This window comes from Solanum stenotomum, chromosome 12 (genome assembly GCF_019186545.1).
Source record: "Solanum stenotomum isolate F172 chromosome 12, ASM1918654v1, whole genome shotgun sequence".
Lineage (NCBI taxonomy): Eukaryota > Viridiplantae > Streptophyta > Magnoliopsida > Solanales > Solanaceae > Solanum > Solanum stenotomum.
This window is the reverse complement of record NC_064293.1, coordinates 43,080,449-43,093,873: the sequence shown is the minus strand read 5'-3', so window position 1 is coordinate 43,093,873 and position 13,425 is coordinate 43,080,449. Positions and strand designations below refer to the sequence as shown.

Genomic DNA, 13,425 nt, shown 5'->3' with positions numbered 1-13,425 from the left:
AAAATCACTGAAAATTAAATTCATTTTGTCAGTATATATACTAGTATATGGGTTAGGAGTCTGTCCCAACCATGCATATTGAATTTGAACCATCAATACTACCCCGCCACAATTGACCATTTAAATTTAGCCACCCATACAGGGACCAATTCTAGTTACTACTCACATAGATAAGTACAGAGCTAAATAATTACTCCATATAAGATATATAGTACTATAAAAAATATTTAATATTGGGGATGTGTTGTTATTGTAGGTGTGTTTGGTACGATGGAAAAATATTTTTCAATAAAATAAGTAAATTTTTATTTATTTTTTGGTGTTTGGCTATAAATAAAAAATATTAGTACTATTCTAAATAGTTGTATATAATCTAGATAAAAATAAGGATAGGGACGGAGGCTACGGTGTGTAGGGGGGAGAGATAAGTGTTGGAGGGTAATCTATTACTTATGAAGTTTATTTTTAAAAATTTTGTATTTCTAAAAAAAATATTTTTGATAAAAGTGAACACAAAAAAATCTATCACACTTTCTTCGTACCGAACATACCTTTAATTATATTAACAAAAAGAAGAGTAGAATTAGACTATAGGAGTTCTCTTAATTAATTAATTTTGACATTATGCTGAAATGTTTTATTTTATCTTACCTTTTTGTGTTCCTCTACTTAAGAAACCTTTTTAGAAAGTTGAAGACAAATCGTACTATCTTCTACAACACCGTAAATAAATTTTATTATAATCCAAAATTTTTAAAATTTTCATATCCCTTTTTAAAGTGTAAATAACTTTATCCCATTTCCTAATTCTTGCGTCGATAACATCTTTATTTTCCTTTCAATTCTAGACAAAATCAACAACTAAAAATACCAACTTCTTGAAATAGTCTATACCAAAGGCCTATCACGATATTGTTTCTCTTTTTCACGGTACAACTGTCTGATATTCAAAATTCACTAACCTGCCTACTTCATATTCATGTAAGTAGTCCTACTTTGAACTCGAACTCAAAATATTAATGAGGGACCGTCACGCAACACTCCTTGGATTTGGTCATTGTCCTCTCTTCCACATACATTACTTTAGTTACGATAATCAAGTTTTCTGCTACTTGTTAATTCCTATCAACATATAGTAATTAACATGTACACTTGGAAGACAACAAATACACAAATGTTGTGGTCCGGCAATAAAGGCCTAAAGATAGAAAAAGAAAAAAGCAACTAAACTTACCAGTATGGCTGTAGAAGCTACCATTTAATGGCAGTCTCAGCATATATTGCCACATAAATATTGTTATATATATATATATATATGTACATAAAAGCAAATGAATGAATTACAAACAAATTTTGCTGGCCAATAAATGCATGCTATATAGGCTGCCTACCAAACGGGGTGACTCAAATTTAACTCTAAACGTCGTTGCCTTGCCCCTACTTTACAATCAATGATCACCTTCAAATGTATGTATAATTCAAGATATATATTTAATATACATGTTTATGATAAATTTGAATAAATTGCACAAAGGGATAACTCTAAAAGTACCTAAGGCATTCAACAGTGTTCATTTACAATTTTGAATCCGTCTCTATCTCCCCTCCACCTTCGTCACTCCTGCTTAGAAGGAGACGAGGTGGGGGTAGAGCTGCAAGATTTAACATGTCAACGCCAATTAGGTCAGTAATGCACATCAAATTAAGAGGAAAAGTGGAGTTACTGGAGTTATATCCAACCCCCAACCACTTAACGTGATCGTCATTGTTTATTTATTGTATATATCCCTTTCTGTACAACACAAAATGTGATCACTTTCAATAATTCTGATAATAGTTAGTCATATTTATTGCTCCTACACCCCACGGGGTTCATTTGGTATATAAAACAAGTCAACCCTCAAGTCTACATAAATTTACAACCACTAGTAAAAGCTTTAAAAAAATAAAATAAAATACCAATGAGTCAAAACAAGATCCAAACAACTTCTACTGCGTTTTCTTTGCTACATCAAACAACCCAGACCCCACAATCATGTTAAAATATAAGTTTCACTATGCATGTTTCCATACTACATATACCCAAAATATATTTAAACATAGAAGAAATAATCAATGAGTAGACACAACCTTTGTAAAGATATGACACCTGAGTCTAAATCAACCTCAAAAGCTAGCTCATAAGGAGAGGTTTGTCCAAGTCCATATAAAGAGACCAAATTTCCATCTCTCTACTGATGTGGGACATCTTAACACTCCCCCGCACGCCCAAACCTCAACTGGAGCGTGAACACTTCTAAATGGGGGACATCATCGGTGAACAACAAATTGAAATGAGTCTGACTCTGATACCATGTAAAGATATNAGCTAGCTCATAAGAAGAGGTTTGTCCAAGTCCATATAAGGAGACCAAATTTCGATCTCTCTACTGATGTGGGACATCTTAACACTCCCCCGCACGCCCAAACCTCAATTGGAGCGTGAACACTTCTAAATGGGGGACATCATCGGTGAACAACAAATTGAAATGAGTCTGACTCTGATACCATGTAAAGATATGACACCTGAGCCTAACTCAACCCCAAAAGCTAGTTCATGAGGAGAGGTTTGTCCAAGTCCATATAATGAGACCAAATTCTCATTCCTCTACCGATGTGGGACATCTTAACAATCTTCCCAATTGAAATGTTTGATTAAGATGAAGAGTTGAAGTCAGTTTCCTCTTTAATGCCCCTAAGTTATCAACTTTTTTCAAATAATACAGCTAGGAACATTGATTAACTTGATTAGGTACTCATTTTGATAATGGCTGTTTTGAATGATATAAAATTGAAAATGACCTAAACCAAACCGGACTACACACGTTCACACATACAACTACAACGACTAAAACAATAAACCAACTGAATCTCTCTCTGACAGAGGGATACACACACAAAAAATATCACTTGCTTGTGAGTTGTGATGGTAATCATTTCACAAAAAAAGTGAAAGGGTGAATGTAATTTAGCCCGCACAAAGTAAGAGGGATAAACCAAACATCATTGAATTCCAAATTCTTCGAAGGACTATATCTCTATTATGTTGTATTATTACATATCAATCTGAACCGATAGCACAAGACTCAATTGGTCATAGAAATCAAAGAGTTAGAAAGTTTTAGATAGAGCAAGTGAGAGCACTTAGGCAAGCCCCACCAAGAAAGGGGGGAAAATGAACCACAAACTTGATATCCATCACTCTAGCCATTCTATTTGTTCTTGTCTTAGTTCCACAAGTAATGAAGGGAAGACCAGCTTATCTATAGGTATGATCAATGCATTACGAAACGTTTAACTCAGTTAAGGGGTATTGATTTACTAATTTCTTTCTACTACCGAGTGTCTGATCTCCTTGAGTGTAGAACATTTCATCACCAAGCATTCATTTTAGATATAAAAGAATAATGTACAAAACATGGTTAACCACGTCACACACAAGAGAACTATGTATTGGATATCCATCCCTCTTATGATATGTAGATAACATGCAAACCCACAGAAAGGTGGCGCAATCAGAGAGAGCAGCTGAACAGGGGTAGGAGTCAAAGAAATAAAGGTAACGCAGAAAACAACGAAAAATGAGATTAGGCCAATCAAAATCCACACGCAATGGGCTAAAATAGGAGAGTCGTCTCCTCATAGTTCTGCTAAGCTCAGCCATACAAGTTAAATCAGAAGTGTTCCAGGCACTTGAAAGTATAAGCATCTTTACCATTTGAAAATGAAACTAAAAAAATTCGTTTACAAATTTTCTGGCAAGAAATCACCAAAACTACTAAATATTTTTCTTTTCTCTAACTGTTTGACTGGAAAGCTTCAAGAGCTCCCATTGTTTCATGTTTGTGTACATAAAAATAAAAAAGAACTGAGAGAAGCAGAGGAGCATCATTACTGCCTCAAAGAGGAAGGGGTACCTTCTTGGTGGAGTTATCATGAAGTAAACAATATGCAGAAGAAGAGAGCAGGTGATGACAAAATATTTTAAAGTTGTAAAAGGAGAGCGAGTCTGCCTTGTGTCTTCTCTTTGAACAGGTGCATTGTACAGGAGGACAAAGAGACCATATAAAGCAACGTATGGAAGAATCAATTCATCACGCCTTAGAAGAGGGAGCATAGAGAGCAGGGCAAAATATGTTAGCCAGCGAAAAATAAGAGGCTCATCAATCGCCAAGAAGCTTGCTGGAAGAAGAGGCAGCAGAATAGATTTCTCATGAACTGTAATTCAGCACAAAAGCATCAATTAGAGTTATACTGAGATGAGAGAAGCACAATCACATAAGTAGAGGTGCATGGCCAGATAAGGGAATCAAATCGGTATTTTGTACCTTGAAATGAGAAGAAGTAGAATGATAAAGCACTGCTGAGCAGTCCAAACAGGAAGTTTCTTCTGCTCGGTGCCAATATTAGCAGCAGCATTGAGGGCAGACACGTGGAAACAGTTGAAACAAGACTTAGAATCCTTAGTGCTTGAGTACTGAACAACCTCTTCCACTTCACAATGACTGAAGTGGTACACCAGAAGCTAGCCACATAATCCTCATATATGCCCCTCTCAAAAGGAGCTAGGCGGGAAAGAACCTGTATCAAGCATCAAAAGAAACTGAGTCCATAATCTCACATATTGTGATGGAAATATTTGCAAACAGGATGGACAAGACTCAATCCCCAATCAGGTCGTCTGTTTCCATTTAGAAAAGAAGACATAAATGCAAAAGGGGTGGGCTAACGTAAAGGGTTTCTGACACATCTGAAAAATAAAATCAGGTTACAACTTTCGTGCCGTTGTGATTATGAGGGTGTATAAGCACTTTTAACAATCTCCCAAACTACATTTTGAAAAGTAAAAGGTATAGCTCAAAATTCCTGATGTTTAATTATTTAATGGTCATAGTAAAAATTGGATAGCCAAAGGAAGCCACCTAGCAATCAATAAAGTAGGGTGAAAATCATGAAAACCCTATCTGTTGGCTGGTTAAGTAGAAAACCATATCATGGTACATTCGCTTGACCTTTGAGACTTCTATGCATTTGATTGATATGACCTAACAGGCTAACACCTAAGTGGGTCGAGAGGATGTGGAATGGGATAACTACCGAGTTACAACAGAGGCATTGCTTGCTCTTAGTAATCACAGTTTCAATTTACACTTTTAGTTCTTTACTCTTTCAATGTGTTATCCACCAAATCCTCCTGGAGGACCTCAAGAAATACACCCACACACAGAGAAACTCACAAACTAGGTGAACTTTCATGAGAAATCCAAAACAAAGAAAGAAGAAACAATCAGCAGGATTTCTCATTCCATAGACAAGTAAAACCTCAAATCAGTAGCCCCAGAATATGATCATCTTACCAGTATACTCATTTACTCAAAACATCTCCCATCATCCATGCATAAAGCTGACTTCTTATTGGAATTTTCCTCCTGTACCTTACTACTAATAGGGTGTTGCTCATATATCTAATATAAGAAAGTCCCCCTATATGCTCTTGCAGTCATTCTCATTCTTCTATAGAACTAGTAAGTATATGAGAACACATGTTTTCAAGTATGCTTACCTTACATTACTAACTCATTCTTCCTTATTCATTTTTTAGACATGACTAGAAATCAATTGTTCTTATTTATATGAAAATTCCACCATGAAATTACCCCTCCCTGCATAGGCCATTCTCATCCCAACCCTTCTGGGCAGTGTGGTAACATCCGCAATTGCCACTCTAACGCCACTGTGAGAAACTAACATCTTAAGTATGTTTGTTAAGAAATTCTAATGTAATCAATAGGAAATATCCTAAACTGACAAGAATTACAGATGCAATATGCAATATCAAGAAAATAAGGTAGAATCCTTCTTTTAAAGGCAAAGGTATGACATATTGACATTTTACCTCTATCTGGCAGGATAGAAACCCTAAGGAAAGAGGCGTGACAACCATAAGTTATAAAATTGTATACATTTAGTACAATGACATACTATTTGAATAAGAAAAAAATACTGAAAAGGTTAGGAATGAGGGAATGTTCATCTTTGCTAAAAAAATCTTTGTTAAAATTTTGTTTCTATTATAACTAAGAAATCCCAGAGGGCACATGGTGCACGATTCAAAACTCGATGCATAATGGCCCCGATCCTCTACCCTTCTCCACTTATATCAAACTTTTGTTTGTGTCAGAGTTCGAAGCCGCGACGTGTGCCTAATCCACACATCACATGTTGCGCTCTCACCACTAGACCAAAACCATGGGGGGCAAAAAATATTTGTTAGATTAAATAACCTTTGATATGAAATTGTTCTTTTCTTATAGAAATCAATTAAATGGTGACAAAATTATCAATCTTAGAAAGAAAAGATCCATTTTCAAATAAACCTAGAAACTAATATTGGCATTTGACTTTCTTTTGCACTCCCCATTTTTAACATAAAGCAAATGTTTATGGTACAATTACTAGATAGTCACACGTAATATAATCATACTTAATGTCATGTAATGTTAATATCCAACGTCGTAAATATAGCTATATACACTGTACACTGTGCCTATAAAAAGATGTCGTAAGACATTAGAAATCATGTGTTCTCTCTATTCTTTTCCCATTTTGCTTATTTCTCAGAAAGATTTTAACATAAGTATATCATCTGTTTTTCTTATATCTTTAGCAAAATTGAGGCTCAAAAGGTATCCTACTTGCTTAGGTATTTGAACAAACAAAAATAGCCCAATGTAGTTTAATTTACCTCAAGCAATTTCAACTCGCCCTTCCCCAAGGCAAGCCTTAGCATGAGTTCTGAAACTGTATTTCGCAAAACAAATATAACAATGGTAACTCCTCCGATTATTAGATGAGGAGATTTTAGGATATTGGTTATCATCTTCAAAACAATGGAACCACTACCAGTAACCTAAAGCAGGTAAATCATGATTCAATGTACTTGCAATTTAAGGCACCATTCTTTTACCTCGAAAGGTGCTTCCAAAGAATAAAGATATGGCCACCAAAGAACAGTGAACGTTCCTAACACCGCCAAGCCCAATTTCAAGACCTCAAGAAAAGGATTATGGCGCCTTAAGCACTTGCCAAAGAGATAGCCAAAAAATGCAGGTGCAAAATAGGCACTCATCTGCATAAATCAAGATCTGTAAGTAATACTTAATAATACAATGGAGCAAGGGACCAAACACCAATAACTTTAAAGAGTAACTCCTAGTAAATCTAGAAGATAGTCAAGCACAATTACAAACTTTTGGCATAAGTTTATCATCACATCAAGTTACTCAAGTAAGATATCATAACTTCAGTATCAACGTAAGATCACATAGCTAAACATTAATCCAGGTAATCATTGTTCCCCTCATTTGATTTTATATGATAATATTTGACTGGGCGCAGAGTTTAAAAAAGAAAGAGCTAAAAATAAGCCAAATATGCACAACGTACCAAGTTACCAACAATACCCCAAGAATCTACTAGTCTAAAATATGCTATGTCATTCCTATAAGAAAGTGTCATAAAGGGTAAAATGGAAATATTAGAACTAGACATTTTCAATTACAAAAAGGTATCAATCTTTTTGGAATGAACTAAAAATGAAAAGAGTGTCATATAAAATATATGACGCTACCTTCCCCTCATTTCATTTGACGATATTGGACAAGTTTAGGTGATTTAAGCACCTCTTATGACTTGCATGCTTTATCACATAGGAGTGGATCATCAATTTTTAGTTGAAACTTATTTGATCCTTGTTTCTGCAAACTTGACCCCAGACCCCACTTAGTGGGATTTCACTGGGTATGTTGTTGTTGTTGTTCTGCAAACTTGAGTGGATCATCAGTTTCTAGTAAAAACTTATTTGATCCTTGTTTCAGGCTTTCAGCAAACTTGAGAGCCATTCAAGATTTCAAAAAGAAATGATTTTACTATGAACTTCTTTATCAAAAAAGAATTCACTGTCAACTATTTGGCGCCTGAACAAAGTTATGATCTTTTACCCAAAGAGAAATATACTTGTTCCTACTGATCTTGATTCAAGAGCTTCGGAACACAGCATATGTCCTACATTAGTTCAACAAGAAGTTACCTCATAAACTCTCTCATGTGTGCAGTAGAATATACATGGGATAGCTCATAGCAAACAAAAGGCTTAAAATTTATCACTTAGTCCAACACATCTACTACACTCTCGCATACATGGCTAGTAGACCCATTAGAACCTTAGATCTTTGAACTTTCTTTCCCTTTCTGTAAGCTACTTTGGTCATTGACTATTTCTTTATGTAGGATGACTCTACTTCCTCTCTTTAGAAATTATATCCTTTTCATCTCTTGAAATTGGCTTCAATTTTTCTTAGGGCATTAGGAATACATACAAATTAGCAGAGATACTCAGTCACCAATCAGAAATCAAGCTAACCGATTGCCACAAGATACTAGGTTTGTGAAATTAATATTATTGTATATCTTAGTTTTTCCACCAAGAAATGAAAAGTTAACTTGCACGTTCACAATTTGGTATTTGTATATCCAAGCACAGATATGTACAAATTACATGTTCAAATTTGCTTCTTTCAATTGGGATATACATACGTATAGAAAGAATGGTACCTGTTTATGGTTAAGAGCAAGAGAGAACAAGATTGAACCAACAATGTCTCTATCAGATAGGATTGCAGAAACCGCAGCAACAGTAAACCCCAAGCTAATACAATTGTACTGTCAACAAATAAATTGAATCAAAGGCCAAAGCATTCAAACAAATGAAAAAACACTTCAAATCCAACTGGCAAATCCCAGACCATGAGAGATATAGTACCTGAAAATGACCATGATCAATCAAGATGAGACATGGATTCAACAAAATCATGGCAAAGTGCCACAGCCTACCACTTTTCGACCCCTCATGAATACCGGAGTAATATGCAATTATAAAATAAATAACAGCAGGAAAAAATATTAGGACATCGGACAATAACACTGTCCACCGCATCAACAATTTTCTGCATCAAACAACCAACACAGATCAAATTCGTTTATCATCTCATCTTCCAGTAGATACTCCAAAATATCAAAACTTTGAAATTGATCTGCCACAGCATACCCAATATACGACTCGTAGCCGCGAGAAGTGTAGAGTTCAACTGACTGTGGATCAAAATATCTGAGGAAAAGGCCATGAATATAGCTCTGATACGCTGTAAGAGGAGGGTAATCTAGACCCCAGTATTTCAAATCATTGACAGTGCTATTTCGGTACCATTCTCTAACAGGGAGATTAAGAGTGATCTCCATCCAATGCCGCTGAGCCTCGTAATCTCCATACTTAGGCGGAGTTCCGGCGCCTGAATAGGGGTGGATTGATACTGCAATTCGCACCAAAATAGCAAAGAGAGTGATGCAAATGAAGGAAGCTGTAGTGCCCTTTTGAGTCAGAAATGACCAGATGGTAGATTCTGAATCGTTGCGCGATGGCTTCGTTGCCTTCTTCTTCTCCATTTCAGTCACAGAAATTTCACCGGAGACAAAAAGGGGAACTCAATTCCGGTGGACGCGGGGTCGTAATCAGTTCACGGCGGGGGGAAGAATCCAATTCAACCCGCAAAGGAATTCGGGCTGCTCCTATAATTGAATTTTGGGCTTAAAGACATGGCATGCTCGGATTATAATATGTAAAAATTAGGCAAATAACACAGTATAAAGAAAGAAATTAGTTCTTTTCCTACTCTTTTATTAATTACCAAAAATCTTTTTTTAGTGTTTTTCGGATACATAATATAGCAGCGTGGATACTTAATATAGCAGCGTGGATACTTAATATAGCAGCGCGGATACTTTAATTAATAACGGGCGGATACTTAAATTATTAAGTTGTTAGCAGCACGGATACTTAATTAACGGGCGAATGCATAATATAGCAGCACGGATACTTTAATTAATAACGGGCGGATACTTAAATTATTAAGTTGTTAGTAGCACGGATACTTAATTAACGGGCGGATGCATAATATAGCAGCGCGGATACTTTAATTAATAACGGACGGATACTTAAACTAATAAAGTATCCGGTTAAGTTGAATTGGGGGAAAATAAGGGATTTTTGTATTTTAGTAAAAGAGTAGGGAAATATTGAGAATAGGTAAAGAAGTGTTGTGTATTTAAGTAATTTTTAGCAAACACAAAATTCATATTTGTATGTTATAGCAAAATTTGCATAATTGCGCTCCATAGCAAATATATATATGTATAATTCGCTATACATATACAAAAAAAAACAGCTGTATAATTCGTTATACATATACAAAGAAAACAGTTGTATAATTCGTTATACATATACAAAGAAAGCAGTTGTATAATTCACTATACATATACAAAATAAAGCAGTTGTATAATTCGCTATACATATACAAAAGAAAGCAGTTGTATACAAAAAATCAATTGTATAATCTGTGTATGTATAAAACGAGAAAGAGAGAAAGACAAAAAAAAAACTGGGCAGAGAAATATTTGTATTGTATAATTATAAGTGTATATGACGAAGATATATGTATTTACATGTGTATATACAATTTTCTCTCGCTTTATACAAACAGAAACGTAATTTATACATTTTGTTTCCGTTTGTATAAGCGAGAAAGGCGAGGGTGGCGAGCGAGATCTGGGAGAGGGGAACGAAAATATACGTATATATACAATTTCCTCTCGCTTTATACAAACACAAACGCATTTTATACATTTGTGTTTGTATAAAAGCGAGAGAGGCGAGCGAGACTGCCACCAAACTAGAGTGGCGAGTGAGATTCCACCAGGGAGAATGGCGAAAAAAGCAATAGTTTGTTATAGGGTACAATTAAATCAAAGTATATTTATAGCATTTAATTATATAATTTTCCCTATAATATTTTATTAGAAGTTTAGTTTAATAAACTGCAAATTTAATCTTTTAAAATAAAATACTATGTAAAAGTTAAGTTTGTATAAATTAGTATATGCATTATTAAGTTTTTTCATCTTAGTGGTTTTAATTTATGCATTATTAGTTTTGCTTTATATTTTATATCTCAAAAAATAATATAATATAAATTTTCACATATTATTTGAGAAAAAAATTAAAATTAATCAATAAATATTTTAATTAATATTATATTTTATATGTCGATTAAATCTCCACCAACCAAACAATCTTTGCACTAGATTTTGTAATAAAGTAATCGTTGACCAAGTGTTTAATTGCCTTTCAAAGAAAGAGTTGACATTGCTTTGACATAAAAGGGCGTCCGTATTAGGATTGTTCAGAAACAAATCAAAATTGATAATCTAAACTAAAAAGTGCTATTAATTATTCGAATTATTAGTTTAATAATTTAGTAATGGTTTAATTTTTTTTTATTGAATTATTGATCTCGTATTAGTTCAAATTTTTCTTAACACTGGTTAATTGATAATTTAACAATAATTGAAAATAAATTTTATAAGTTTGATTTACTTTTTAGATTGCAAATAATGTAGAATTAGTTGGTTTCTTGTGTTGAAAATAGACAATAGTCCACAAGTCGTTTGTCAGGAAATTTGTCAACTTATACAAGATACTCAGATATAAGTGTCCGTGCTAGTACGGGCCCAATATATTATTTGTTTTGTCCCACTTTATATGACATGAATAAAATTTAAAGAGCGAATTAAATTTTGATATGATTTTTTAAATATTTTAACTTGTTAATTATTGTAATTTTTAAATAATATATATTACTTTCCTTGTCCCAATATATGTAGCACAAATAGAATTTCAAGAGTCAATATGTTGTCAATTATTGAGATTTACAATATTTTTTACATAGTTTTCAAATTAAATAATACACGTTACTTCTCTTGTCCAATTTTATGTGACACGAATATATTAATTTTAGTTGTCAATTATCATGATTTATAGTATTTTTATGCAATTTTTAAATATATAAAAAATTTTAAAAATAAGACAAAAAAATTAAAACGGAGAAAAAAGTAGGCAAATATATATGTATGTGTGGAACCACACAGGTGAAGCAGGCAGACCGCCACATGTGTGGTTATCCACACTTATATATAAGCACTAGATTTTGTTGTCTCACTTTATGTGACATGGATAAAATTTAGAGAGTCAATTAAATTTTGATATGATTTATAAATATTTTAAGTTGTTAATTATGCAATTTTTACGTAATTTTTAAATAATATATGTTACTTTCCTTGTCCCAATATATATAGCACAAATAGAATTTTAAGAGTCAATATGCTGTTAATTATTGAGATTTACAATACTTTTTATGTAATTTTCAAATTAAATAATACATGTTACTTCTTTTGTCCCATTTTATGTGACACATATGTATTAATTTTAATTGTTAATTATCATGATTTATAGTATTTTATCCGATTTTTATATATATTAAAAATTAAAAAAATAAGACAAACAAGTTAACACGGAGAAAAAAATAGGCAAATAGATATGTAAGTGTGGAACCACAAAGGTAAAGCAGGCATGTTGACCTCCACCTGTATTGTTATCCACACTTATATATAAGTAGTAGATTTAGTTTTAAAAAACAATTAAAACAACTTGATAAAATACTGTATAGTTCAAAAGAATAAATCACTACAAAAACAAGAAGAATGAGAATGAAATACCTCAATCTCAAAATATAAGTCCAATATTTATTTTTATGTTTTATCCTCTTTTTTTCTCATAACAAATACTTTGAAAATCGAAGATACGGATTAAAATTGACTATCAAATATTATAGTACTTGTCTTTTTTTCTTTTTACAATTAATCTTCCAAACATCACGTGTTGTTGGTGCTTATTCTAAACTGATAAATTCCAATTTAATGAAACTTGATTTTCACATACAAATTACTAGATAATTTTTTAAGTACCCTATTAAATATTTTGAGAGTATTATAAAGATTTTTTTTTAAAAAAAAATTGATTTGTTATACCTTCAAAATCAATTGATTGATAAACAACTTTACTTTACATGTAGTTTTAATTTTTATCTTATCAAATACTTTACTGAAATAAAGTTTGCTAATAAATCATCAATATTCGGCTTGAAATGTCAATCATTATCTACAAGTCATCTTTGAATAACTTTATATAACTATAATTTTATTCCTATATTGTGAGGGTACTGGGTACATACTTAACCATCCTTGAATTTAATTGTATTTTGAGTCAATTGTTATGTGTAATTCATATGCTCATATCTTGTGGGTCAGTGAGTCTTTTTTTATATTTAATTTTATGCGTTGGTTATTAATCATATTTATCAATTGAAATTTGAAAATGATCTTTAACAATTCAATTTTATTTTACAAGTACTTGTAATAATTCTTGGTTTTGATTAA

The 13,425-nt window shown here is 33.0% G+C and overlaps 1 protein-coding gene across 1 annotated transcript; it reads right to left on the bottom strand.

The window, feature by feature from the left end:
- Positions 1-3,805: 3,805 nt before the first annotated feature.
- On the bottom strand, positions 3,806-9,692 carry LOC125848794 (probable dolichyl pyrophosphate Man9GlcNAc2 alpha-1,3-glucosyltransferase). Its single transcript, XM_049528728.1, has 6 exons — positions 9,146-9,692; positions 8,861-9,044; positions 8,653-8,760; positions 7,007-7,168; positions 4,368-4,620; positions 3,806-4,257 (listed from the first exon to the last, which is right to left on the bottom strand). Exons 1-6 carry the CDS (start codon positions 9,538-9,540, stop codon positions 3,818-3,820), a joined length of 1,542 nt encoding a protein of 513 aa, XP_049384685.1. The 5' UTR covers positions 9,541-9,692; the 3' UTR covers positions 3,806-3,817.
- Between the last annotated feature and the right edge of the window lie 3,733 nt (positions 9,693-13,425).

What these genes read in the sequence shown, in the direction of transcription:
- LOC125848794 (XM_049528728.1), bottom strand. Translation starts at nt 9,540, where the DNA reads ATGGAGAAGAAGAAGGCAACGAAGCCATCGCGCAACGATTCAGAATCT. An exon ending in TTGCTCTTAACCATAAACAG is followed by an intron (nt 7,169 to 8,652) that starts GTACCATTCTTT and finishes TGATTTATGCAG; the next exon opens with ATGAGTGCCTATTTTGCACC. An exon ending in CTTTGGAAGCACCTTTCGAG is followed by an intron (nt 4,621 to 7,006) that starts GTAAAAGAATGG and finishes TGCTTGATACAG; the next exon opens with GTTCTTTCCCGCCTAGCTCC.